The 26,801-nt window shown below is 59.8% G+C and overlaps 1 protein-coding gene across 1 annotated transcript; it reads left to right on the top strand.

The window, feature by feature from the left end:
* The first annotated feature begins 251 nt into the window (after window positions 1-251).
* Window positions 252-26,081, top strand: KCTD5 (potassium channel tetramerization domain containing 5). The gene is made up of 6 exons (XM_032425919.1): window positions 252-505; window positions 10,684-10,792; window positions 12,666-12,757; window positions 14,452-14,547; window positions 16,464-16,589; window positions 22,812-26,081. Exons 1-6 carry the CDS (start codon window positions 254-256, stop codon window positions 22,839-22,841), a joined length of 705 nt encoding a protein of 234 aa, XP_032281810.1. The 5' UTR covers window positions 252-253; the 3' UTR covers window positions 22,842-26,081.
* The last annotated feature ends 720 nt before the right edge of the window (window positions 26,082-26,801 follow it).

Raw genomic sequence — 26,801 nt, 5'->3', positions numbered from 1 at the left:
GGCCCGGAACCCAGCGTCCATGCGCCGCACGCGCGGGGGGCGGAGGCCGGCGAGCCCCTCGAGCCCGACGCCCGGCTCCGGCCGGAAGGGGGCTCGGCCGGTCGCTTTTCCGGACCGGAACTTCCGCCTGCCGCGTGACACCAGGGCGGGCGCTTTACAAGGGCGGACCCGTGGGCGGGACAGAGCTAGGAGGACGGTATTAAAGGCCGGACGCTTCCGGTGGAGAGGAGCTGTGGCGGGGCTTGCTGGGATCATGGCGGAGAATCACTGCGAGCCGCTGCCGCCGGCTCCGGGCGGCCTCGGGGCGGGGCTGGGGGCCGGCCTGTGCCGCCGCTGCAGCGCGGGGCTCGGTGCCCTGGCCCAGCGCCCCGGCGGCGTGTCCAAGTGGGTTCGGCTCAACGTCGGCGGCACCTACTTCCTCACCACCCGGCAGACGCTGTGCCGGGACCCGAAATCCTTCCTGTACCGTCTGTGCCAGGCCGACCCCGACCTGGACTCGGACAAGGTGAGGGCCGCCCGACTGTCCGTGCCGGGCCGGGGAGGCCGGGCCTGGTGCCCGGGCGCCCACCGCCCTCGAGAACCCCCGGCCGGCCCACCTCGGCTCCCTCTCGCCCTCTCCGCTCCCCGGCGGAGCTTTCCCACACCCCGGACCTTGCTGTGGATCCACTTTCTTTCCCCTCTAGGTTCTCATGGCCCCGCTCTGTGAGCGTCTCCTCTGTGGCCCCGTGTACTTAGTGGCCCTGGGGAATCGGAGAACCCTGGCCTCCTCCTCATCTGCTCGCATTCCAGACGTTTGACTTCACGTTGGCGTGGGGGGGTTGACACGGGTGACCTGCCTTTCCCAGTGACTTGCATTTAGAGAGTTGGCGCTCCGTCGTTTACAGCCACAACACGCTCGCATCGGCACTCGCAGAAGGGGCCGGCCGTAGAGTAATTTTTCAAAGGGAAGGTTGCGCGTGCGAAGGGGTGGCAAGGAGGGACCAGGTAGGAATATTTCGTCAGGCTGCGTCCCCACTGCCCTCCCGAAAGGGTAGGAGTCCCTCGGTTGGTTTGCAGCTTGTCTTTCATTAAGTGCTGGTACTGTTGTGCACATAATGGAAACTGTTTCGGTTATGACCTTTATGAGACTTGTGTGGCTGAGGAAGAGCTCCTCGGGGTCTGTACGGATTGAAACTCCGAAAACGCTCTATTGTAAGAGTAGTTACCTATATTTATCCGTGGCGGTTCGCAACCTAACTTTCCTGGGTCTTCTCAGTTGAGCGTACATAATTGCACTTGGCTTTGTGCCTCGCCAGCTCAACGCTTGCCAGGCATAAGTCTTCCCAGAAAGATTCAGCTCCCTCTTCAAGTTCGGGAAGGCGGACGGAGCCCATTCTCAGGGTGGGATGACCTTACGATCAGGAGAGGAGAACTCCTGACTTACCACAAGACCACTTGTCGTTGGCAGAAATCAGGGTTTGAGATGTCAGCGCTCCAGTCTCCCCCGCCACCACCCCCAGCTGCTTCCACTGCTCCTTTGACCAAGCTCTCGCCTCAGAGAGAATTGACCTCCCAGAAAATGGCAGGCCTCTCCAGGACAGAAATAGGCTTTTGTTTGCTGTGATTTTCCTTTTATGGTGAGGGTGTATGTTTTACTGTGTGTTTGTTTGTATTAAAACACTGGGCCACAGTGGTCATTCACTGGGATTTCTACTCGAGAGTTCCTGTTTTGTATATTGCATCAGATTTTAAATTGCACTTGTCCACTGGGGTTTTGGTGTGTGTGTGTGTGTGTGTGTGGTGTTTGTTTTTGAGGCAAAGTCTCTATTCATCACTAAAACAATTGATTCATAGCCAATTAACTATAGCTTCCACAGTTAAGTCATTTCATCCCTTTATTTTACTGTCTCAAAACGACTTAAAAAAAACTATGCTCTACTGTAATAACAGTCCTTTGGGGGAGGTAATTAACCCACCAGAACGCATCTGCTGCGGTTGCTTCTTGTCACCATCCGGTGCTTACCCACATTTGATCTCCAAATTGTAAGAGTGAAATCTAGAACATGAAGGTAATGCAGCAGATACAGTTTCTGTCTCATAGGGTAGTCGATAGTAAATAAGGGTGAGTTTTTGTCGCGGGTAATGGGAATTTAACAAAGAGTAATGCTGATTCACATCAGTCACGGTAGGAGTGTGCTTTACTTCAAATGAGACACAATGTGTAAGATACTCAGTGTCAGATTCTCAGTGTCATCCCCCCCCCCAACTTTCTGATGAAAGAATGTCCCAGAGCTTCACTCCTAGATAATTAGACCCTGAGTGAGGAAGCAGAGGCTGAGGGCAGAGGGGAAGGGGTGTTTGGAGGAGCGGGACGGCCAGTGATTATTACATGATGGAAGAGAAACAGGATGTTGATTCACTTGTAAAAACCTCGAAGCCCTCACTTCATAGTTAAAATGAATGAAAGCATACCTGGCAGATGTCCCTAGGCCTGGACGTCAGCAGCACAGACCTGGTGGAAGGTTCCTGCTGGGCACCTGACTAGTGTTTATTGAGCTCCTGGGCTCCAGCAAGCTGGTGCTTGCATCGGACTTGGGTGGGGGGATTCGAGGGGAAGTTGTTCCAAGGAAGGGGGAGACCAGGACCTTTTGGGAACCTGGTGGGTTGAAGTTCACTGGAAGAGTGCCTGGAGCTTGTGTTTAAACACCGCAGAAGCCTGTGGGAGAGGTGGAGTGATGGGACGTTTTCTGAAGAAGGCAACAGTTTGTTAAGGAGGGTGGGGAGCAGGGCTGCAACTGGTCTCCCTCTCTCAGGACTGAGCCTGGGACCAGCTCTGGACTCCAAACCCTTACCCGTTGGTTTCAGTGCGGACTCTGGGCCCATTGCTGCCGTGCGGTTCTCTTTATAGACCGCCCAAGTATGAATTCTCACTTCCTCCTGGGGCTTCCTCCAGCCAGGCTGTGTTTGGGGTGTTTGTTTCAGCATCTGCTCCCCTGCTGTCTGGGTCATCTTTCTCCCAGGTTCTCGTAAGGGGCGGGCCAGGTGTGACACTCCTTCCCGGAAGTGCTTTGTGAATACTTGATGTGTGATTCATTTGGGTTAAGTCTGTATTCCATGGTACCTGGCCCATTAGGCATTGCTGAAAACAGGTTAGCATTTGTTTAGAGCTGAATCAGCCCCCGTTTCAGTGTGGAGATGCTTTAGGAGTTGAAAGGGAAACAGGAAATACTGCTCCTTGGTGGTTGGAAACCACTCAGATTAAGTAGGATTTGAGGTGGGTTCAGTCTCTGCTGTCTGAGCCAGGCCTGGAGAAAATCTGAGCTTTTGTCCTTTGATGGGGCCATTGTCCTGCCTTTGGGGTGCAGATTCTGTGGCGTTAGATGGGTCTTTGAGAGGTGGGGCCATCACAGGGCCTCTGGTGACATGTCACTTGCAGTTCTTTGCCTGTGCTCACTCTGGGTGTACTTGGTGTTGGCAAGAGTGTCGGGATTGGAAAGATAGTGGAAGAGATTTTACAGACAACGGCCAAGCGATGAGGGATGTGGGTGGGAGTACAAACTTCTAAGTTGCTTGGCAAGAGAAGTGGGGATTCCTTAGAGTGGAAAGAGCAGATTATGCTCCGTGTAACTAAATCAGAGGCGAAAGGCTAACTTCCCGAATTCTGAAGAGCATCCTGGGCGCCCATGAGAGCCGTGTCGTCCTATCTGAGGCCTGGAGTGGGCAACCCGAGCCTTGGGTGCATTTCATTTCACACTTTGGTCGAGGATGTGGCTCGGAGCGTTTTCGTAGCCCTGGCCACGTGCTGTGGTTGGTCTAGGACCCGGGTGGAGGGAGGGTCTCCCGCCCTTCCCCCGTACAGCAGGTGTTTGCTGGCAGAGCCCACGTTACGTCTCCACGGGGCCCCTAACTGGACAGCCCTGGACCTGAAGCAGCCCGTGATTCCAGGCCAGAAGGTCCTGAGAAAGGACTTGCTTGAGTGAGAGCTTGCTTCAGGGCCTCAGACATAGGCCCTGGGCCTGCAGCTGTCCCCACCATCAGCCATCTGAGGGCAGCCCGGGAGGAAATGGTTGTCGCTGCAAAGCACTTCCTCTTTCTGCCCCCTGCACCGTGACTAGGCTTGGTTTGGAGCCATAGTCAGAACACTGTGGCCCACCTGGCTGATGTTGCAAATTGAGTTTTATGGGAACACTGGGGTGCCCACTTGTTGACAGGGTGTCTGTAGCTGCTTTCACCTGTGAGTGGGTGCTCACAGCTCCCTTCCAGAGACGCTCCAGGTCAGCAGTCACTGGGCCAACTGTCCTTAAAGTCCCTTAAAGGAGCTGGCTCTGCACCGAGGGAGGTTTGTGCATGGCCAGGGTGCTCTCCCCGGACTGCAGAGCGCCAGAAACATCCGGGCTGGCGCTGGTGTGCTGTGGGTATTGGGGAGACGGAGTGTCTTCCCTGGTGGCAGAGTGAGACTGGAGACTCGGGCCTGACTTTGACTTTGACCAGAACTTAACTCGCTGTGCGACTTTGGGGTAAGTTGGTGCACCTCTCTGAGCGTTAGTCCGGGAGTTGCTGTGAGAGTTTAGGAAGATGGTGCAGGTCACACCACCTCCACCCCGTGCCCCGTGCTGGGTCCTCACAGCAGATGGAGATGACTCGCGGTGGTCTCTACTTTGTTTTTAGAAAGAATGCTTTTTTCTCCCCATCAGAATTTGTTCTTGCTGCTGTTTGTTTCTTACACATACTCTCTGAATCACCGCAAACCTTGGTCCCAGAGGGGAGCTCCTGCTGCTCGGCCAGCCTCGAAGGTGAGTGTGTGCGAGCCTGGCCCTCCTGTCCCCCGTCCATCCCTGGCCGCCTCTTGGCGCTCCACCTAGAGCTCCTGGCTGACTTGAGGAAAGGCCCGAGGGCGGCTTCCCAACTCTGGAGCCTGGAGCCTGTGCCACAGGGGAGGGACACAGCTTCCTGGGCAGCCACCGAGTTTTCTTGCAAGAAACTTGAGGTCTTTGAGCCTGAAGACTGTGGCTCTAGGGTTCCAGTCCCATCCGCCCACGTGTTTGGAAGGGGCTTGAGGCATCCACATATGGGTGTGCACAAGTGTCTCTTCCCATCGTCCACATTCTGGTGGGTTCTAGTTGCCTCAGCAGTTGGGCTTCTAGGATCTTGGCCTGGTTTTGCAAGTCAGGCTTGGGTGGCCACAGTTCTGGAGTTGATGGGCTGGGCCAGCTCCAGCAGGGAGGCCGAGGCAAGCAGCAGGGGCACCAACCGAGCCTAGTCACTGTGCAGTGGGCAAGAAGAGGGAGGAGGTTCGGTGACATAGCAGAGGAACCACGGACCTGCCCTTCGGCCCCAGCAGGAAGGAAGGCTGAACTCTGCACCAGATCTGCCAGCAGGGCCAAGTGTAGGAGGAGAGCAGAGGCCCCCTTGGAGCCCGCAGGGCGGTGGCTGTGGGGGCAGCTGGTGGGGAGGGCTCGAGGGCATCACCGGAGCAGGGGGCTGGGCGTGAACCGTGGGTAGGGCGCCCCAGGGCCTGGGGGCTCTGGGCTTGAGGAGGCCTCGCCTCTGGGGCTGTGGAGGGGCTTTCTGGTGTGGTGCTTCTGCCCCAGGTGATCATGGTTCCCGCCTGTTTCCATCACTAGTTGACTTTCCTGTGCCGGCAATTTTATGTTAAACACATGCACTCACGCCACCAGAATCAGTAATGTGACGTCTGTTGAGGATGTACGTGCAGGTGTTCTGAGGCTGGAATGTCTCTAGGGAGGGGAGCACCTGCGAAATCCCTGCAGATGGACGATCCCTTGCTTTGTGACATAAATCACAGCAGCTCTGACCTGGATGACCGGCCCTCAGGCTGGCCAGTCCACTCAGCACCCTGGCCCCAGAGTGACCTGGCGTCTGCTCTCAGTGCCCGCAGACCTGCTGGACTGAGTGGGTCACTGTGAATCACCCCCATGGATTCCTGGGGACCTGGGGGTGGACCCACTGTGGCTGAATCTGACGCACACCTGCTGCAAGAGGAGCCTTGCGGATGGGCCCTTTCTTGCGGGCACTTGTGTTTGCTTCTGGGCGAGCCTCATGTGAGTCGTGTATGTCATCCTAAATTGGGACATTGTGGGGGTCGGGGCCCTGGGAGCTGGGTGCTCTTTGAGGTCGGAGGGGGTTTGTTGCCAGGGCCGGCACTGAGGGTGAGAATGACCCAGAACCCGGACACATGCACCCTGTGTCGGCCCAGAGCCCTGCTTTTCCCTTACTTCCTGGGTGGGCGTGGGAGTGTGTCAGATCTCAGCACACACGGGGCATCTCAGGGGGCTCATGCAGGGAACGGTAAATCAGAGCCCGCTGGCACTCCTGGGTGCCCAGGGGCCCAGCCCGGCAAATCCTGGTGCCTCAGACAAGTCTCTTTGGTCTCCGGGTCTACTGCCTCATCATTTGTAATTGGTGACATCTCAGGCCTCTTCTGGACGGAGGGTTTGACAAACTGTAGAAAACAACAGAGAAGGGGGTGGAGGTTGAAGGTTTTGTGTGCAAATTTGGACTGGTCTCTTAAAATGGATAATTTCAGAGTAAAAGCTAAGTATTTCTAATTAGGTTGATTGCAGATGTTTGTGCACAGAGAATTCTGTGCGTTTACATTTAGATTTTAACGGGGAGATTTGACAGAATTTACCTCCCATTTAGCTCAGGACACTCAGCCGTCTTCATTTCCAGTCTCCAGTGGCTGTGCTTTTTCTCCCACAACAAAGTGGTGGCGGAGTCCCGTTTCCTGGCGTGTTTGTGGAGGCTGTGAAGGTGATGGAACGGGGCCAAGTGCAGACGCTCCATAGAGAGCTGTCACGCCAACAGAGTTCTTTTCCATTTAGAATCTTGGTGAGAGTCTCACTCCTCATCGCCATTTCCAGGACCAGCTGGCCCTGAGGGACGAGCAGCGCCCTCTTTATCTACAGTGCGTTGCTGGGCAGTGCATTCCATCCTGCCCCTTGAACCTGATGGCCGGGTTTTACTTCTGGGTGCAGTGTGGGCAGGGAGAACCTCAGTCTTGGGGGCTGTTTACTGAGTGGCGCAGGTGTGTTTCTGCCTCTTGCAGAACACTTGTTTCCTAACCAGTGGTGTGGGCTAGGGGCGCTGGGTGGGCTCAGAAAGGAGAGGGTGGGGCAGGGCGGGGAGTGGGGGAGTGGTTTCAGGTCAGGATTGTCCTCTCTGCCTCCCTCCTTGTCAGGGCTGCAGTTAAGTGTCTCCTGGGAGAGCATGTGATGTGGGCTTGGCCCTACCTTTGCCCACTGGCTCCTCTCAGAGAAGTGACTGCACACGGGGCTCGTGGCCAGAGCATGATCTCTGTGGCCTGGCTGCCTCCCTGCCTGGGGCCAGTGGCCCAGCAGCCCAAGCTCAGGGATGCAGGGTTCAGACTTCCCGTGGAGACCAGCAGCTCAGTCTCGGGAGGTGGGTCCTACAAGGAGTGGGATCCAGCCGACCTGGGCATCATCAGGCCGCCCTGCTCCAAGTGTGTGTGGACTGACAGCCTGCGGGGAGTTGGCCCTCGTTACGTATTCCTAAGCCAAGGCCGCTTCCCCTGTTTAAAGCCCTTAAGGTACATGTATATTTTTTTTATTTTTTTTTAAAGATTTTATGTATTTATTTGACAGAGTACAAGCAGGGGAGCAGAGGGAGAGGGAGCAGTAGGCTCCCCCCAGAGCAGGGAGCCCGATGCGGGGCTCAATCCCAGGACCCTGGGATTATGGACTGAGCCACCCAGGCACCCTAAGATACATGTATATTTTTAAAGCCAGCGCTTCACAAATAGGTCAGATGCTAATTCAGTGAGAAGTAGGGAAGGTCAGTAGAGGGAAGTGATTTGTGAAGAAAGGAGTCTCCATTCTGGCTCTTTTACACAAAAACACACAGAGCTTGCCACTCTATAAATGTAGCACACGCTTGTATAAATCGAGGACAGGACAGAAAGAGGAGACGAGGGGCCCACGAGTCTCGCCACCAGCCAGCGTTCATGTCCTGCCGCGTTCCTTGCTGCCCGTTGTAGGCATGAGCGGCCCAGGGTCCTGTCTGTGCGTGCTGTCGCGGCGATGCCCACGTGGCGTGCCGGCGGCCGCACCCCCACTGCCCCCCCAGTCGCCAGGGTAGATGGCACCAAGGTGCTTTTCTCTGGGCTTTTGCAGAAGTGAGCCTAAGATTCATATTCTGAATTGGGGTTTTTTGTTTGTTTCTTTCTTTCTCCGTTTCTGGGTTGTGTGTTCTTCCTTATTTCTGCTGTAGGCTAGAGGGCCCAGGGCTGCGTGCCCTGCACAGTACGTGAGGCACCGGTGTCGGCGTGCCGGCCGCGGTGCTGGGGGAGCCTGTCCCCGGCCTGCCCCCGGCGACGCCCCTCAGCTCTAGAGCCTGCTGCTCCCGCTCAGGTGCTGAGGCGCGTGCTTTTTAAAGAGGTCCTGCTTGTGCGCGTCTGAACACAGAGAGTCGGTCTGTGATCCTCTGGGCAGCAGCCCAGGATAAAGCCTGGTGGAGTTTTGGGGTCTTGGTGTAGGGCCCCCGGCACTTCCTGTGGAGGCTGAACCCTCCACCTGACGAGCCCAGGTCAGAGTACTGAGAGTCCTGCCCAACCTCAGAGTCCATCCGATCAAAACAAATCCCCAAGAAGAAACCGGTACAGAGAACCTTGGCGGGACTCCATGGAAGAAACCGCTTTTGAGTTTCCCTAAGTGCTGCTCCTCAGTGTCAGGACCGGGCCGGCTGGCTGGTCACTGGCAGGGGGCAGCGCATCCCTGGTGTCGGATTACTCGGGGCACAGCCTGCCACACAAGGCCATTCAGTGAACCTGCTGTTCTGGGTCCAGGCGGGGGGCCCCCAGGCAGCCTCGGGATGAGGGCTCGGCGTGTTGGCGCCCACGTCAAGACAGCCGCGGGGCTGAGCGCACACTGCCTCGGAAGCTCTGGAGCTCAGGCTTGCCCCCCACGGGGGGAGTGCGGTGTGATGATGGTCTTCTCGAGCTAGTGTGGGCCCAGTGTGATAGGGAGGTTCCCTGGGGCGCCCTGTCCCCATTGGATCTTGTCCTTCTGCCAGCTGGCTGTCGAGGTTAGTGGGGAGCTAGTGAGTTGTTCCTGAGCTTGCTGATGTGCACATGTCACGCATGGGGCTCTTTTCACACCTGAGGGTGGGGGTGGAGACGAGCCCCTGACTTCATGGCCACTTTTTACCAGTAGGGAGACTGGTCGAGCATCCTTCTTCCAGAAGCTGGTCCACGGGGTCCTTGGTCTTGCTCGGAGAACAGGTGGGGCCTGGGGGGACAGGAGGCAGGGGTCCACGGGACAGTGTCTGGTGCTTCCTTAGGTGGGTGGGGTGGAGCACGAGGATGAACTCGGGAGGTCTGGGTGAAGCTGGGACAGCGCCTTGGTGGACAGAAGCCCACAGGGGAGAGCAGGCAGTGGCCTGTCCTGGCAGGAGGTTGGGCTGAGTGCCCGGGTCCTGCCCACTGAGCAGCAAGGCTCCAGGTCCCAGCATGCACACATTCAGAGCCCTAACTGACTTGACGTAAGAAGAGCAGGTCTGCAGTGGTGGACGTCAGGAAGCCCCTGGAACCTCCAGGTTCTGCCACACTTGGGTGAGAAATAGGGCCCTAATGTGGCCCTATTGCTTTACGGTTGGAATGCTTCCTGCCTCGCTCTGTCTCTGCATCTGGTGTCCATAGGCAGTGCACATCCAAGAGCTCCAGGTCTTCCCACCACCATGTTCGCCCTACAGAGATGCTGACACACTGTCCTCTGTGGTCCTGCTCCTGTGGATGGCCCCCCCAGAGCCTGCCAAGCTGACTGTTCCATTGACCTGTTGTGTCAGGGAGGCCTCCCCGGGGCCACGGGGAGGGGAGGTGGGCTTGCGGGAGGAGCAGGATGGCAGCCCGGGCCGGGCCCTGCCCAGCAGACCCACAGCAGATATGCAGTGCCCTCGACGCAGTCAGGTCCATGGCCTAGAGTGGATCCCAGGGTGCCGTCACTCCCCACTAGACTGCTGTGGCCCTTCCTCGCAGACAGTACCCTCCATGCCCGTTACTCTGGGCAGCACTCCCTGGGCTCTACTCCGTGGAGGCGTCTTTCGGGGACTGCCCCCACCCTCGTGCCCAGGTCGGCATGTCCGCACCCCCTGGGCCGGTTGTGGAAGCTTGCTGGGCAGAGGGCTCTAACCCTCAGGCCCCAGGCACTTCCGGGAGGAACCGGGGCCACCCGGTGTGGGAGAAGAGCCTTCTGAAGGTCTGTTTTGTAGACTGCTCAGACTCTGGAACTACTGCCCCTGGGGTGTGGCTCCTTTGGTCAGGCCTCTCCACACAGTCGCTGTTGTGTGGGCCTCTGACCCCGCCCCAGGATAAGAAGGCCCTGCCACAGGTGCCCAGGAGGAGAGTCTGTGTTAGGTTCCTTGTGTTGGGCAATGTTGAGATGCACGGAGGCTGAACCATTCCTCAGCCTCAGTCACCTCGCTGCCGAGTAAATAAAGGGAGGTGAACTTGGCCTAGACCTGAGGTGGTGACAGACAAGGTGCGAGGCTGCCGACTGCCAGAGGCCGCAGAGCCACCTCCCCGAAGTGCTGCAGCGCTGTCTGGTTGCGGGTTAAGGGACACACACGACCCACGTGCCTCTGCAACCCTTTCCACGCGGCCTGGCCTGGAGTCACTTGTGGGGATCCTTGCCTTCCCCGCCAGGACTCACGGTGTTCTCTTCTTTGTAGGATGAAACTGGTGCCTATTTAATCGACAGAGACCCCACCTACTTTGGGCCCGTGCTGAACTACCTGAGACACGGGAAGCTGGTCATTAACAAAGACCTCGCAGAGGAAGGTGAGTTGGGGACAGGGCCCCAGTGGACAGGCTGACTGGTCACTTGAGACAGATTCCTCTGAGCCCGAGCCGCCCTGTGAGGAGCAGGCCGGGCACACCTTCCCCTGCAGAAATCCCAGATGCCTGCGTGCCCTCGCTGGCTCCCAGCTGCCTCTCACCTGTGCCCCATGGGGCAGTAGGCATTTGTCTCCAGGAGGTGAGGGCTGCTGGCCACCTCGTCCCCTGTCTTCCTCCGGGAAGCAAAGACTTCACGGCCAGGTTGACCCGTCAGGACTGCTGTCAAGCGGGGAGCGGGTCAGCTGGGCTCTGGGCCATGTCAGGAGCCTAGTTAGCGATGCTGCTGGGGCTAGGGCTCTGCTCTCACGGCTACTTTGGCTCACACTGTCCTGGACATAGCCGCCGGGTGAGCCCCGGGTGCGCTCCTTCCAGGGCACCTCTGCACCCTCACCTCTGAGCTCTGTCTGTTCTCAAACGGTCCAGCTCTGGGAACAGCGAGTAGGGAGCTTGACGTGTCAGGACCTGAGAGGTCCAGGTGTTTACGCTCTGCGTGGGCTCTGGCTCCTGCCGGATCCTCTAGTGACTGCCGGGACTGACCTGGGCTCACTCCTTTCACTTTTGCCGCTTTCTGGGCCTCCAGACCCGAAGGGGACTTCCGTGTACACGTGCACTCGTGTTGTTTGAGGCGCCTTCCTTGGGCTTGGTGGAGCCGTGCAGTTCTAGGCTAAACTTCACAGACTGTTCCTGGGGCGGCTTGCTCAGAGGCAGGTGCTTGCTGCACACAGGCCCCTGCTGCCCTGCCTCGTCCCCTGCCTCCTGGCCGGCCTCGATCACCGCACTTTCAGAAGGGTCCATGCGGGGGCGCCTGGGTGGCTCAGTTGGTTAAGCAACTGCCTTCGGCTCAGGTCATGATTCTGGAGTCCCGGGATCGAGTCCCACGTCGGGCTCCCTGCTCAGCCGGGAGTGTGCTTCTCCCTCTGACCCTCCCCTTCTCATGCTGTTTGTCTCCCATTCTCTCTCTCAGATAAATAAATAAAATCTTTAAAAAAAAAAAAAAAAAGAAGGGTCCATGCGGCCACCGGCACCTGGAGCGTCCCACTCGCAAGGCCTCTCAGTCCCCACCCACAGGTCTGAGGGGGGTGGCCGACAGGATGGCACCAGGCTTGCATTTCGTCACCTACACGGCCACACGCCGTCCTGAGAAGTGACGTTGTAAGTGCAGCTGCCCACCGCCAGGCTCCCCGTCTGACTGTGCTGCCTGGGGGCCCAGTTAGGACATGGCCCGGAGCTGCTGGGGCTGCCGGTGTGGGGCACTGTGTAGACTGAGGCCTGGCCAGGGCAGCCAGCACAGCCCTTCTGGAATGCGCAGGAGGGGTCGTGGGGCCGGAGAGTCCCCAAATGGGTACAGCATGAGTTGCAGCCTTGGGGAAGAAGGACAGCCCTAAACTGTCAAGAGTCCTGGAGCCACCCTCTCAACCGGCCCGGCTTCCAGTGGAATGGGGAAACTGAGGCACCAAGTGACAGACCTGCATGAGGGCCTCACGTGAGGGCAGCAGATGGCCCGCGAGCGACGGAGGGAAGGTTTCCAAGTTCCATCCAGGGGCGCCCAGGGCGGAGCTCGGGGTAGATGCGTGTGCGACAGTGTACCCAGCAGGCCACCTGGAGTGGCACGTGCCAGGAGTGTATTCAGGAAATGGGCCGTCTGCCCTTGATCCTGGGGCGCCCCACTGAGCCAGCAGAGTCTGCATGGGGTCCGTTGGCACGGGGCCGAGGAGCTGCCGGGGGCCAGGGCCAGGCATGGGCTGTAGGTCCACAGAGGGACAGGGGCGGGACATTTATTCTTGGATCTGGTGAAAATTACTTTTTTCTATTCTAGGAGTGCTGGAGGAAGCAGAATTTTACAATATCACCTCACTAATAAAACTTGTAAAGGACAAAATTAGAGAACGAGACAGCAAAACGTCGCAGGTAAGAGCAGTGACTAATAGGCCCGAGCTTCTGAGGTCTGTCACAGTGGTGCAGCTCGCTCCCTGCCTTTGCGCTGGCCAGGGGCGGCCTCTGCACGAGACCCCAGGATCGGTGCTGTCCCTGTCGTGACTGTCTTCCTCGGGAATCGTCCTAATGCCTGACGGGCCTGCTCTCTGGCCATGTCCTGTGGCACCGCTGTAGCCGCACACTGAGTGTGTTTGTCCGTTCCTGCCCAGCCCACCCTTAAGGGTCTCCACCCCAGGGGCAGGGGACAGACAGTGCCGCAGAGGAAAGTCCAGGGACGGAGAACAGGGAGGCTTCCAGTGTGGACATCTCAGGGAGCGCATTGTAGCAGGGCGCAGCAGGTGCAAAGGGCCTGCGGCTGGCAGTGAGCTCAGGGTAGACGAGGGTGGGGTCCTGCAGGCCAATGTGGGTTTCACGAAGACGTGGCTTTTCCTGGGAGAGGAGAGCAGTCAGGGCTCTGTGTGCCTGCCTGTTGGGGCTGATCCCCATGTGGAGCCCACATGCACTTGGCCAGTCCAGCCACTCTGCTGCCCGTTAGCCCAGTGTGTGAAGCAGGCCATGTCCGGCATCTTATGCAGAGGCAGGTGCTGGAGGGGCTGAGCTCCGCCCTGGCTGGCAGAACGGCGAGCCGTCTCCCAGTGAGCAGCTCCTCGGGGGGGATGCCATGAAGTGGACATGCCCTGAGAGCCGCCTCGCTCATCTGGAGTCTATACCCACCTGAAGCCCCTTGGCTGCCCCGTCCCATCGTGGGCCCTCCCACCGGCTGTCTGACAGGCCCCGAGCTAGAGCTCTCGGCCTTTGTGAGACGCTCGCTGACGGCCTGGCTGCTCAGATTGGCCATGGTGCCCCCAGCCCTGTCTCCTGCGGGAGCCCCTCGGGCGCCAGACAATGAGGGAGGGGTCCAGGGAGGGGGCAGGAGACCTGACCACGGGCTCCCGAGTCGTCTCTGGCCATTGGCCGCCGCACTCCCCTCTGTCCAGCCACCCCACTAAACACGTAGTATGACCCATGCCTGCAGCACTGAGGCCTCTGCGTGGTGGGCATAGAAGAACTCCTCCTCGGGGCCTGGGCCAGGAGCGCCGGTGTCGTCCCTGTCACAAGTGAGCGCACTGGGGCTGTGTGATAGCCAGCCCCCTCCCGGCTGTGGCCACCCATCACACTCGCGCCGAACGCCGTGGCCTCCTACCAGAGGAGCAGGTGCAGGGGGGTAGGCTGCTGGCCGGCAAGGCCCCGTGGTGCTCTGAGCACCAGAGACCGTGCCTGGAGCGGAGGATGGTGGGTGGGCGCCTCGGCGCCTTGGGTGACACAGCAGCTTTTCGGAAGCCACCTCCCCCAGGGAGGGCCCGGGTCTGAGTGCCGTGGGCGGCTCCTCAGGCCCTCCCCGCCGTCCCCTCCCAGCTGCCTTCCCTCACGTCCGCAGTCCTCGCGTGCTCACATCTAGCTCAAGGTGCCGTCGGGATTTCAGGAGCACAACTCACTGAACTTTGCAGTTTAGAAATAGAGACCTGTTGGACGGCGGATGCGGGGGAGAAAAACAGCTGTTCGGCCTGTTTTGCTTTGCTGGTTGCGTTCGGGGTCGCTCTGTGCACCATGACCTGAGCCTGAGGGGGACGTTAGCCTCCCTGGGTCCTCCGCGGGGCGCGTCTCATCCGTGGCTGTGGCTCTCCCAGGTGCCGGTGAAGCACGTGTACCGTGTGCTGCAGTGTCAGGAAGAGGAGCTCACTCAGATGGTGTCCACCATGTCTGACGGCTGGAAGTTCGAGCAGGTGAGGCCCCAGGGACCAGTAGTGAGGCGTCGGGGGCCTGTGGCGGCCTGTCACTGTCCTCCGGCACCTCGCAGACAGCGGCCTGTGCCCTGTTCTGACGGGATTGGTCACGGGTGTTCAGGTGGGGCGGGTCGAGTTGTTCTAGGGCCCCTCCCCACAGAAGTCCCCGTCCCCGCTTCCCCACCCTTCTCTCTGAGTTATCCTTCTTACTTGAGCCCGTGCTTTGCGGGGACTGTTCCCTGTGCTTCCATCTGGCATCTCTGTGTGTGTGGGATTGACAGCCTGCGTGCATCCCGGCCTGGCCCCACCTTCCCGTCCCCTTGCGTCCCCTCCCATGCTGGCTGAGCAGATGGTGGCTTGGGCTCCTTTGTGTTGTGGTTGGCACAGATGCCCTTCCCAGTGGGGCTGCTCTGCGGCCCCCCAGGCCCTTTCCTGCCCTCGGCTCTGGCGCAGCTGTGCCCTCCACTTTGCCGGCCTGACATGAGGATGTGGGAGTGCTCCTTCTCTTCATGGAGCCCGGGCTCCCGGCCTGTGCAGCTGCAGCCCACTGGCTATGGGCCCAGGAGCGCGTCCAGGATGCTCACCGATTGGCCAGTACCTTTTCCACAAACTGCTCACTGTTCCTGTCCCTCGGGCAGGTTCGAACTAAGGTTCGGACCTGTGACCCTCCCCGGCCCCCAGCCCCAGGTCTCACCTGCCCTGCTCGCCAGGCCCCCTCGGGCCTCAGAGCTTTCTGTTTCCATCCAGTGTAGGTTCCAGCCACGGCGAGTGGTCCTGCCGGGAGAGAGGGTGGGAAATTACAGGCTCACCCCAGCCTCCTTTCTAATTAAGGCCACACCTTTTCTTTGGGTCTTTTGAAACGGGATCATACTGTAGAGCATGCTTGGAGTCCCCTTAAATGTCACTGAGACAACTGCAGTGTTTGTGTCCTCCCTCCAATCGGGCGGGGGGTGGGGGGTGGGCCTGAGGCTGTCAGGGCTGCTCTCTGTGTCCTCTCACAGTGTTACCCGCGTGCCGGGGTCCAGGTAGAATCTGACCTCGTTACATTTGTGCCACAGACTGTGCAGGGACAGAGGTCCCCTCCCATGCCCCTCGCGTCCTCCCTCGCTGTGCGGCCCAGAGAAAGGCTGGGGAGATGGGGGCTGCAGGCACCGGGCAGGGTGTTGCAAGGTCACCCTCGCTGGGAACAAAGCACCTCTGTAGCTCTCTCGCTGAGAGGGAGAATCTCCTGCCTCCTGCGTGGGCCTTTCCCTTCCTCTCTGTGTTCAGCTTGAGGGTTTAGTCCTTAGCTCCTCTGCGCGGATCCCAAATCATCACACATGCCAGGTTCCTCTCCTGTCCCTGAGTCTTTGTCTCTGGAGGATGTCGTCCTCCCGGTTCTTGCCAGCGAAACTCCAGAACCAGTCCCGTTTGATGAGAAATGCTCTACTTCCCAGAAGCAGGAGCTGGGACTGCTGTGGGGAAAGTAGGGTAAGAACCCTGAGTGGTGTTGGCACCAAGCCCAGGGTCAGCCAGTGGTGAGCGCCGAGGCGAGAACAAGGTTCCGAGGTTGGTTCAGATGAGGCTTGCGTGCCCTGTGAGAACACGGTCTGCATGCAGACCCATGGCTCCATCTGCACCCCCGGGGTCCGCAGAGGGCAGGGCACACGTCTCCAGTGGCCGGCCCGCCGTGCTCTCCCGTCTCTGGCCACACAGGCTACGCTGCCCACGCACTCTCCTTGCTTGGCCTTGCCCGCTGCCCCCACACTGTCCTCGTCCTTCCCACGCTGCTGCTCGTGGCACGCCCGCCCCTGGCCTTCTCCATCGCCCCGAGTGCCAGCTGTCCCCGGCGTGCGCTCATGGGCTAGAGTCTCCCTGCCGGCGGGTGGGCTGGTGTGCCGTGCTCACCCCATGCTGCTGCTCTTCTGTCCTCCCAGCTGGTCAGCATCGGCTCTTCCTACAACTATGGGAGTGAAGACCAGGCCGAGTTCCTGTGCGTGGTCTCTAAGGAGCTGCACAACTCCCCGTATGGCACGACCAGCGAGCCCAGCGAGAAAGCCAAGGTGGGTGACCACGGGCAGGCGGGCGCTGGGCCAGTTGGGCACAGCCGCGGACCCTCCGGTTCCCGCCTGCAGAGGGGCTCATGGGGTGGCGGCTGCCCTTGGCGGAGTTGGGCCCCCTCTCGTCGTCTCCCAGCTGCACAGGCTGCCTGGCGGCTCGTCCATCTCGTGCTGTCATTCCTTGTCACAGAGTTTTTGCCTGATGCGTCAGCAGAGTCCCGGAAGGAAGGACACATAGGTCCCGTGGCCTGCGGGTGGTGGAGCCAGGGGTCTTTGAACAGGGGCTCCCCCTGGAGGCGAGCCCCTGTGGCTTCTGCAGCCCATGCCCTCTGCCTACACCTCTTTGGACAGGCAGAGTTGCTTCTGGAAGTTTGTCTTTTGATACCATTTTAGATGGTTTTCCTGGGGACTTGAGACATCAGGGCTGGAGAGGGGGGCCACCCAGGTGGCACCTGCCTTAGCCACATCCATCCATGTGTTGGGGGTCGTGTTTGGTTTGTAAAAGGTGCAGCAGATCCTGCAGATGCTCTGATTTTCAGACTCCTCGGAGTGTTGGCTCAGCCCGGGCCGTCCCTGTGTACTGGCTCCATGCTGGGCGTTGGTGCTTCTGTCTTCCGAGGAGGGCAGGGGTGGCCATGCCGGGTTTCGGGGTGGCCTTGGGGCATGGGGCAGCAGCTGCCATCTTTTCTGGGGTCGCTGGCTCCACCTGGTGGGACTCCTGGGCCTTGGAGGATGGTGGTGGCCTGAGGGCCGTGCAACCAGCTCTGAGGGGGGCCAGGGAGGTGGGGATGGGGCTCTGGCAGGCACCCCCACAAGCTCAGAGCCCCGGGGTACCTGAGTGAGTGCAGGAAACACCAGAGCCTGGAGGATTTTAACTGATGACGTTAAGTCGGGGGTTTCTGATGCTTCCTCAGACTCTTAGCCCCACCAGGTGGCCTCTGGTCAAAGCCACCGGCCCAGAACTGCCCTGTGACCCTTTCAGGGCCTTCCTTGGAGGTGTGGGCTTAGGAACAGACAGCGGAGTCCCTGTGCACGTTAGCCTTCTCGTGGTGGCCGTCCTCACGAGGCTCATGGCCGGGTGAAGAAGTCCTGCGTCTTCCCGGCAGGGCGACTGTCCATCACACGGGGCGTCCCCGCCCTGGCCCACAGCACCATAGCTGCACGTGTGGGGGCGGTGCTCGGCCTGGGGACATGCTTCCCGTTGAGTCGGGTAGAAAGTGACACCACCACCACCCCCCCAAGAGCCCCCAGCCTCATAAGGAGGCACATCTTTCTGAACAGTTGCAGAATTCCTGTGTAAGTTGTTCATTTTTAGAAGCTTTGATCTCTGAGCTTGAGAAGTTTTCATAGCTGTGCTTTACCAGGGCAGCCGCCTGAGCTCATTTTCCTCAGGTAGCTTTTCTGCTGCAGAAAGGCTACGTCTGTGCCGTGAGGAAGCTCCAGGCATGACCCCAAATCCCTTTGTTTCTGAAAACGTGCCCTGTTTTTCTCTCCAAAAATACCTGGGTCTGAAGTGTGGCAGCCACTGTGGCTCGTAAACGGGGGCAGTGACAGGAGCTCCCCAGGAGGTGGAACGTGGTTGGAGCCTCCAGAACGCCACGGAGAACCATTGGGGCTGGATTGGGGGCGGTAATCTGGGGACACCGGGCACAGCCTGGTTGTAGCAGGGCGCCAAGGGTCAGCCTCCCGGCACTAATGGCCAGTCTCCTGTCTCAAGGCGGGAATCGGGTGGGCAGCTTAGTGAGGGCAGCGGTCCACACAAGGGTGGCCCACCTCAGCTGCCAGTTTGGGGGGCCTCCCAAACCCCAATCTGAGATCTGCTGGAAGCGCTTGCAGGACTCACTGAGGGGACCCTGGGGTATGGTTTGTTGCTCGGAAGGACAGAGAGGGAGGGCTCAGGTCCAGCAGGGATGGGCACGGGGCTCCTCTGCGGAGTTGGGACAGGTGGTAGCACGCAGAGAACAGTGCCCCCCAGGGTGTCCCCCGCCTCCTTGTCCAGGGATTTTACTGCTCTCGGTGACACACAAGATCGATTGATAACTGATCAATGACTGATCGCCCACTTGCCTGATCACAGTTTCCAGCCCCCTGGCCAACTGAGCCCTCCCCTATCATATTCTTAGACCGTCCCGTGTGGCCTGGAGATCACAACCTTTCCAGGGCCAGCAGCAAAGACCACACCTCTATTTGAGCAAGGTTCAGTTCTTCACTAAAAAGAGGGAGGGAGGGGCGCCTGGGTGGCTCAGTTGTTAAGCGTCTGCCTTCAGCTCAGGTCATGATCCCAGGGTCCTGGGATCGAGCCCCGCATCGGACTCCCTGCTCAGTGGGAAGCCTGCTTCTCCCTCTCCCATTCCCCCTGCTTGTGTTCCCTCTCTCGCTGTGTCTCTCTCTGTCAAATAAATAAATAAAATCTTTAAAAAATAAATAAATAAAAAGAGGGAGGGAGAGGTCTGGAACCTTGGGAGCGCCAGGCCTGGGGACAATGGGGCACAGGAGATGCCCACGCCCTGTGTTTTCCTCCATGGCATGTCTGGGCACGTGGGTTCGGGGCCCAGGACCCCCACATGAGACTGGCCCATCTGTGCTTCACCACCCGGCACAGGGGGGTTCCTGCCCCCGAGCACCCATGCTTGCCGCCGCCATGGGAGACTCAGCCTCTGCGGGCGGGCTTCCCGGCTGCCGCCCCGTCCCAGCCTGCACTAATGGTGCCCTCTCTTCTCCTTTGCCGCATGCTGCGTGCCGAACCAGAGCGACATGGGTCACAATGGGAATGTCTCACATTAAGTGTAAATGTCATGGTGAGTTCCGTCACCCTTTCATTGACCACTCACTTTAGTCTCCTTGACCCCAGCCCTTCCTCCACTGCACTTTATGATTCCTCTAGTGGACAGAACCTTCTGTGTTAGAACCTGACTGTAGATCTCCAGCGGAGCCAGCCTGTCTGGGGCGGGGGGGGGGGGGGGGGGGGGGGGCTGTCTGTCTGTGTCCTTTAGGATGTCTGTGGGTGGCATCGGGACCTCGGCTGGGGTGCCTGAGAACCCTGTGTGTCAGGCTTTGGAACGACCTCATTGCCGTGGATGTCTGCGGGCAAGGACACCGGCCGCCCCTGCTGTCACTCTGCTGTGGGCTCGGGGCATCTCCTCCCCTGAGCCTCAGGAGAGGGTGCTGATAGAGAGGAGTCTGTGAGGACCTTCTGTCTGTTTGCCCTGTGATGAGGGGCTCCGCGGATGCTCCGTTGGCCCCCAACTGCTCCTCCCATCCCTCTTCCCGTCACCCGGGTCCGGAGCCCGACTGTGCTCACCACTAGCAGGGGCCACCTGCTCTGTGCCCTCATCGTGCACACAGGGAGTCGAGGCCCAGAGAGGGCAGGTTACAGGTGGGTGAGCCACGCATCATCCACAGGGCTCCCCTGCTCCCTCCAGGCCCTCCCCGCCCCCTGGTCGTGGGCCAAGCCATGCAGATTGGGGGCCCCTCAGCTTCTGCCCTGGGAGATGCTTGGAAAAGGCGTGTAGCCATCCAAGCCCTGAAAGGTTGACCGCCCAGCCATGAGAGGTCTGGACTGGGAATTGCAAATGGAGAGTGGCATTTCTGTTTTTAGTTCCTTTCTGGTGATTACATACATATACAACATTCTCAGTTTTGCTTCTTGATCCACCAGTCCTCAAGTATTTGTCACCTGGCTCTGTGAGACAGTTTGCCGAGCCCTGGTCTGGACGAGCGTGGTCCATCTGTCACTTCAAACTTTTTAGTAGCCACATCGAGAAAGTCAAGAGGAACGTGAATTTAAGCTTATACTGTTAATTCAGTACACGCAGGACGTCAGAAATCACGGAGGTGTTTTACGTCCCTCACTCAGTCCCTGGAAGCAGACGTGTGGTTTGTGTCTGTGGCCCACCTGTGTTCGGAGCGGCCGCGCTGCGGGCTCAGCAGGCACCTGACCTGGCCCAGCGGAGCATGAGCACAGCTTGCCGCCTGTGATAGGAGCAGGTGGTGGGAGGGGCCGGTCACACAGCAGCCCTGGGTCCGCACGGTGGGGTGGTGCCCCCTGCCTGGGCCCGTCCGAGGGGGTGCTGCCTGGGGGACACTGCTGGTCCCTATGGGCGGCTCCGGCCCCACTGTGGGAGGTGGCCCAGTAAGAGCCCATCCCGGGCAGAAGGGCTGTGACTGTCACAGGTCTAGGCCCGGTTTTCTGTCCTCGTCAGGAGACAGTTGTTGGCTCACTCTGGTGGGGCAGCCTCTCTGGTGTGGTCACCTTGCTCCAGGCCACGTTTCGGTTGCACAGGCTTCATCCTCTCCACTATGGACTCAGACACTCCCTCTCCTCTGCTGGGCTCCCATGGAGTGAGGGACAACTCTTCATGGGCTCCCACAGAGTCCACCTTGCCCTACAAAAAGCAAAGACGATGGGGCTGAGACCAGCACTTTGGGAATAGCAGGGACCTGCGTGTGACCATCCTGGGTCCCCTCCCCAGACCGCATCCCTCTGACAGGGGCCTCCTGGGCTTTCCCACCCAGCTGACAAATCCTACTAGATGTAGGGTCTGTTCTTGTCTGGGCTGAGGAACATTCAATCCGGGACGCTGTTCCCCTATCACAGCGGAAGGTGCACCTTACAGAGAGCGGAGTGGGGTCCCAGGAGGTGGGCACAGAGGATAGGAGAGCATGAGACCATGCCAGCTGGGTGTTCCGGAGCCCTCAGACGTGGCAGGCAGAGGCCCAGGGACTGGCAGGGGTGTGTAGGGCACCAGGGCAGAGGCTGGAGTGACCCTCAAGAACTTGGGCCTTCTTGAGTGGCTCAGAACAAGCCCTTGGTGAATGTGAGTGACTGGCGTCCCCGGTCCTGTGGCCTCGCTGCTCTGGGCAACCCCCCTGGCCTGGGAGCAGGTGGCTGCGGGCTGGCGGGGCCTCACTGGGAGGCAGTGAGCTGCTTTCTGGCCAGAGGGTCCATGTGGGCCTGGACCTGGTGTGCGCGGGCTGGCCCCTCCCAGGGCACAGTCCCACCTTGTGCCCGGGTCTGGGCTCAGAGTGTCCCCAGAGCCGTATCTGGCAAATGCCCCCAGGAGGCAGCTCTCGCATGGCCGATGACACGGGCTGCCGTACAGTGCTGGCCTCAGCTGGGTTGGGCCAGGCTGGGACTCAGGCACTTCTCATGGTTACGTGGTGCCTAGCAGCTGTACTGCCCGTATCGATCGAAACAGCGAGAGATCTGCCGGCTCTGAAGCCCCCACCTGCGGACACGGGGTGGTCCCATCCCTGCTCCCTGGGCTGCATGGGGCTCAGCTCTGCAGGTGTCCACCCGTGCTCAGGGCTGAGGGAGGCTGGGGGCCCTCTCTGTCCCTGAGATGCCGAGGAGGGAGGAGTGAGAGGGATAGGCATGGTGGCCAAGGGGCAGAGGACTCTGCAGGGCTGCAGTGAGGAGAGGCCGGCACCCTTGAGGCAGGGGGGCCAGCGCACTGAGAAGCAAAATGGGAGGCCTGCCAGGCAGCGTGTGGGCTGAACTGATGGGTGTGGAGGTGATGGGGCAGTCCTGGGGGCCCAGGCTTAGGGGTCGTGTGACTGGGGCAGGGTTGAGGGGACACTGAGGGGACATGGTTTGTGATGGGGCAAGGAAGAAGAGCAGGTTGAGGCGGGGACCGCTGACACCCTGAGGACCCTGAGGGTCCACGCATGTCTGCAGCCTAGGACCTAGCCGGGCTGGAGACTCAGGAGTTGGTGCCTATCAGGTGGGCTGTGGCACCTGCAGGAGGAGAGCAGGGGCAGCCATCGGGGGGGATGCTGCGGGGGACCTCTGGGCACTTGATAAGGAGCCAAGTCCCAAGTGTCCCCCCCCCCCAACACACACACACACACACACACACACACACGTCCTAGGCCTCCCCGAGGTGGCCCAGGGAGGCGCCTAGTAGGGGACGGGCTGGCTGCTGTGGTAGGAAGTGGGGGTGAATATGCCTGCCATGGGTTGGGATGGAGATCTGGAGGGACTCCCAAGGGCCAGGAGGTTCGTGGGCCGGCCCCTGCAGCAAGGGTCTCCCAGCCTGTTCTTGGCCCCTGACCCTCCGTGCCAGCCTCCTCGGCCCCCTGAGCCACCTGCAGGCGGACTTGGGGTCTTGGGCCCTGCTCCTGGGAACAGGTGCTTTGCTTCAGGGCCTCATGGCTCCCAGCTGGCTACAGGCCGCAGCCCCATCCAACACCTAGGTCCTCATTGTCTGTGTTTGGCGTTTTCAGATTTTGCAAGAACGGGGTTCAAGGATGTGAGAACACAGTGTTGACAGCTGAAGAAACATTTTATCTTGTCCCAAGTTGCGACGATCTGCCATGTGGAGGAAGCTTGGCCGTGAGAAGAAACCTGCGTTTGACAATTTCTCTGTAGAGATTTGGGTGTGGATCCTTTTTTGCCTCTGAGGTGGGTGGTGAGAGACGGGACCAGCTGTCTGAGGCCAGGCGTCCCCACTTGGAGGAGGCATGCTGGCCGGGTGGGTGTCCCCACGGGGGCCTCCGTGAGGCATTCCCCGGGCTGCATGGGCCCGAGGCAGGATGCTTCCAGCCAACCCCTGTAATCACCGAAGGTCATTTAAAGGACAGCGCTCTTGGTGCTAACATAAACAGTCTGTGACGGAGCCTGGGCCTTGCTGGTAGGAAGTGGCCGCAGCACTGTGGCCCCAGGCTCTGGGTGTCTGCTGGTCACCCACACGTGCACCAGGCCCTGGTCCTCGGGTCAGGGAGTCCGCTCTGCCTCCCCGGCAGGAGTGGTTGGCGATTTGCACCCCTGGCGGGTGGCTCCTGAGAGAGACGGCCTCCACGTGTTCACTACTTCCCGGGCCTCGGCCCCGAGGCCCGGCCTCCTTCCGAGCCAGGCTCCCCGGCCTGACCCTGCCTGGAACAGTCGAGGCTTCTCCACTTGTATTTTCCAGGCCAGAGAACTTTGCGTCCCTTCTTCCCTAGTGTGGACGGACTACCCTGCGTTTTTACTCCTTAGAAATGCCTACAAGCGTTGCCGCATTTGGGACTGATGTGTGAAGTCATTGACAGGGACGGAGCAGTTTGTGTGGTGTGGCCCGGCCATGGGCCTGTGGCGGAGCTGCCACCCGTCAGTGCCTTTGTCTCGCCTGGGATGGAGGTCGGGGCGGGAGGCCTGTCCACCTGGCTTCCGGAGCGGAGACTCCAGGTCACTCTGAAAACCGGATGTTTACACAAATCTCTCCCTCTTGCTGGCTCGCTCCTTTTCTTTGTCTAACTATGCAGTTCTCTCTGGGGTTTGGGGTGTTTGAGACTCTGGCGACCCGCACGGGCTCTGCACGGGCTCTGCCCGCGGGACATGACGTTGGAGCGACTGGGATCCCTGTAAACAGCGCTGCTCGCATGCTTTGAGGACAGATCTTTCCTAGCTGTCGGGGGGCTGTCAGAGCCCGGTGGGGGGGTTGGCTTGGACGAGCAGCTCTCTGCTTCCTCGCCAGGGCCGCTGTGCGCTGTGACTGCCGCCGAACAGGGCAGAGGCCTGGGCGTGCTTAGTTTCCAGTGCTTCCGGAGGCTTCTTGCCTGTGCCCTCTTCTTTGCCAATAACCTGATTAACCAAGTTCTCCGGCACCCGGGATTTACCTCCTCCTTTCTGTAAGGTCTCTTGTACATTGTTAAATGTTTGGCTTCAAATTCATCACAACCTTTCTAGAGGGCACGTTTAGGGCCCGGCGACCCGTCCTCCCGGTGAGCCCGGGGCGGGGGCAGCCCCTCGTTGGCCTTGGGGTGTACCTGTGGGCGCTGCTGGCCACGTAGCGTTGTTTGATCTAGGACCTTGACATAATAGATAGGCTTGTGGTTTTTTAATTTAAAGATATTAAGACTTAATTCACTAAAATTTATTCTAAGGGGATATTTATACTTTTATACTTTTTTAGGTATCCGTATTTTATCAGCTTACAGTTTAATGCCTAAGTTTCCCCTGAAAATAGCAAATAAAATTGTGTATTTATGAATGAGAACAACTGTTAAGTGCCTCAGAATGCATGGAGAAGGGTCTGCTGCAGAAGCGCTTCATGGGCTCAGGGTGGCCCCGTCCGTGGCCCCATCCATGGGCTGTGGTCTGTGGCCTGCCCTGCGAGGGCCCGTCTTCCCCCCCTCGGCTGGGCCGCCTTGCCTACCCCCTGCTGGCATCCTGCACCCTCCCCCGGGACAAAGATCATCTTCGAGTGACATGTTTAAAGCACGCTCATCCTGCCCAGAAGTGCCAGCTGCGGAGACGTTTCTCCAGTCCTGGGGTGCCTCCCCCATCCCCCATCCCGGCAGCTGCTCCAGCTTCCCCCACTGGCTGTTGTTCGAAAGCTCTGGGCCGCCCCCCCACACTTGGGGGAGAGCCCCCCTGAGGCTGGCTAGGATGTCTTTGACCCCAGCCTTGTCCGAGTGTCCATCCTGCTTGCAGGCGTGCCGCTGGCCTGGCCAGGGCTCCCAGGGTCCTGGGGCTTTGTCCTGCTGGCCCAGTCTGGGGAGCAGGACCTGCTTGCCTGGGGGGGGGTGCTCAGTGTGCAGCCAGGGGCACATGGGGAAGGACTCCAAATCCTGCTTCAAAGAGTTGGCTTTCCACGGAGACTGACTTGGCATCTTCCAGCTCTGATGCCAACAGCAAATCTGAACGTGTCTCCTGTCCAAGCAAAGGACTGGAAGGAAGCCAGCCGCCCACCCCTGTCCCGAGACTGAGGACCCTTACTCTGGGTCTCCCGGGCAGGGAGGGAGCCCTGCCTCTTGAACCTTGCGCTCCAGCCTGTCTGCTGGGGGTAGGTGTGGGGAGGGCAGGGGCCCAGCTTTCTGGGCAGCCAGCCCGGTAGCTCCAGCAGGCAGGACAGAAGAGGGAGGCGGGTGCGTGGGGTGTGCAGCTGCTGGGCCCCCCCCGCTGAGCCCGTGTCCGGCACCTTCTAGGGCCCTGCAGAGGGGCAGGCAGCAGCCCTGGTCCCCTGGCCTGGCTTCTCCTCCCTGCTGTGCTTGGTTGTGTCCACCCAGCAGGTCTTTCTGGCCTCGTAACATCCTCCGCAGAGCAGGAGGCAGTGGCTGGCTCGGGGGGCCCAGGGCCGCAGCTGTTCGTCCGTCCCTGGGAGCCTGTGCCCTCAGGCCGGCCGGGTGCCTCAGAGCTTGTGTGATCAGTGGCCTGGCCGGGGGCAGACACAGCTCCGCTCCAGCCCCCGGGTTGAGAGGGACTTGGTCTCTGGCTTTGACTTGCACACACACCCCTTTTCCTTCCTCCTGCGTGCGTCCCGCCTGCCCTGTCTTCTGAGCACCTGACCTTGGGGTGGCTGCATCAGGCTCCTTCTCCCTGCACAGATGCTCCAGGGCCTGGGACTCAGCACAGGGTACAGGGCCAATCCTTTGACCTCACAGCCATGGCTGACCTCTGGTTCTTGAGGCCAGAAGGGGCCTGGAGAGCTGGCCCAGTGGTTTTCCTTCCTGGGGCTCCCACAGGCTGATCGTAATGCGCACACAGGTATGGATTTCCGTGCTTGGCTGCAGCCCCCGAGAGGTCGGCCCCCTCCTCCTGTTTCCCCTGCAGGCCGCTGTGGTTGCCCCAAGGTGGGCTTTTCGCTGTGGGCCCCAGCCTATGCCAGAGGACAGTCTCCTGGTCTGTGCCTGCCTGCTCTCTGACACCTCCGTCCACCCCCTGGCAGGTGGCTCTGAGGCTTGGCAGCACCATGGAAAGTTGTGTATGAGCTGCCCCCCTGCCCAGGGTGGGAGAGGGGACGGTGACGGCAGGGCAGTTTCTCTCCTCAGCCCCTGTCCCAACACTCGTCCACTTGCTGTGGGTGTCAACTGCATGAAATAAACCTCTCCCTTTAAACCCCCAGCCTCTGCGAGAGTGTTTTCTCTTCCCCTCTCTCGAATGTCTGCCCCCGGTCTGGGGGGGCCCGAGTTTGGGGAGCCCAGGGGATGGGGACTATGCCCCAAGGATCCTGACCAGACCCCTGTCCTGTAGCAGAGGCAGGAGGGTGGGGGTGATGGGGGTTGCTCAGAGCAGCAGAAAGCTGAACAGCCGACGAGAGGAGGCACAGGTGGGGTGGCATGGCCTCCCTCCTGAGACCAGTCAACCTCGAAGCACCCCCCGACCCCAGCCCAGGGCTGGAGGCTTTTTCTACCCCCAGAGTGGGGTGGTGGGTTCACCCGGGCCTCTCTCCAAGGCTGCAGGACCCAGGCCATCCCCTGTTCCCAGCCAGAATGACCCAGAACTCGTCCCTAGGG

This window comes from Phoca vitulina, unplaced genomic scaffold (genome assembly GCF_004348235.1).
Source record: "Phoca vitulina isolate PV1807 unplaced genomic scaffold, GSC_HSeal_1.0 scaffold33, whole genome shotgun sequence".
Classification (NCBI taxonomy): Eukaryota; Metazoa; Chordata; class Mammalia; order Carnivora; family Phocidae; genus Phoca; species Phoca vitulina.
The sequence above is the reverse complement of the archived record's forward strand: the minus strand, read 5'-3'. Positions and strand labels throughout refer to the sequence as shown.

What these genes read in the sequence shown, in the direction of transcription:
- KCTD5 (XM_032425919.1), top strand. Translation starts at nt 254, where the DNA reads ATGGCGGAGAATCACTGCGAGCCGCTGCCGCCGGCTCCGGGCGGCCTC. An exon ending in CAAAGACCTCGCAGAGGAAG is followed by an intron (nt 10,793 to 12,665) that starts GTGAGTTGGGGA and finishes TTTCTATTCTAG; the next exon opens with GAGTGCTGGAGGAAGCAGAA. An exon ending in ACGGCTGGAAGTTCGAGCAG is followed by an intron (nt 14,548 to 16,463) that starts GTGAGGCCCCAG and finishes CTGTCCTCCCAG; the next exon opens with CTGGTCAGCATCGGCTCTTC.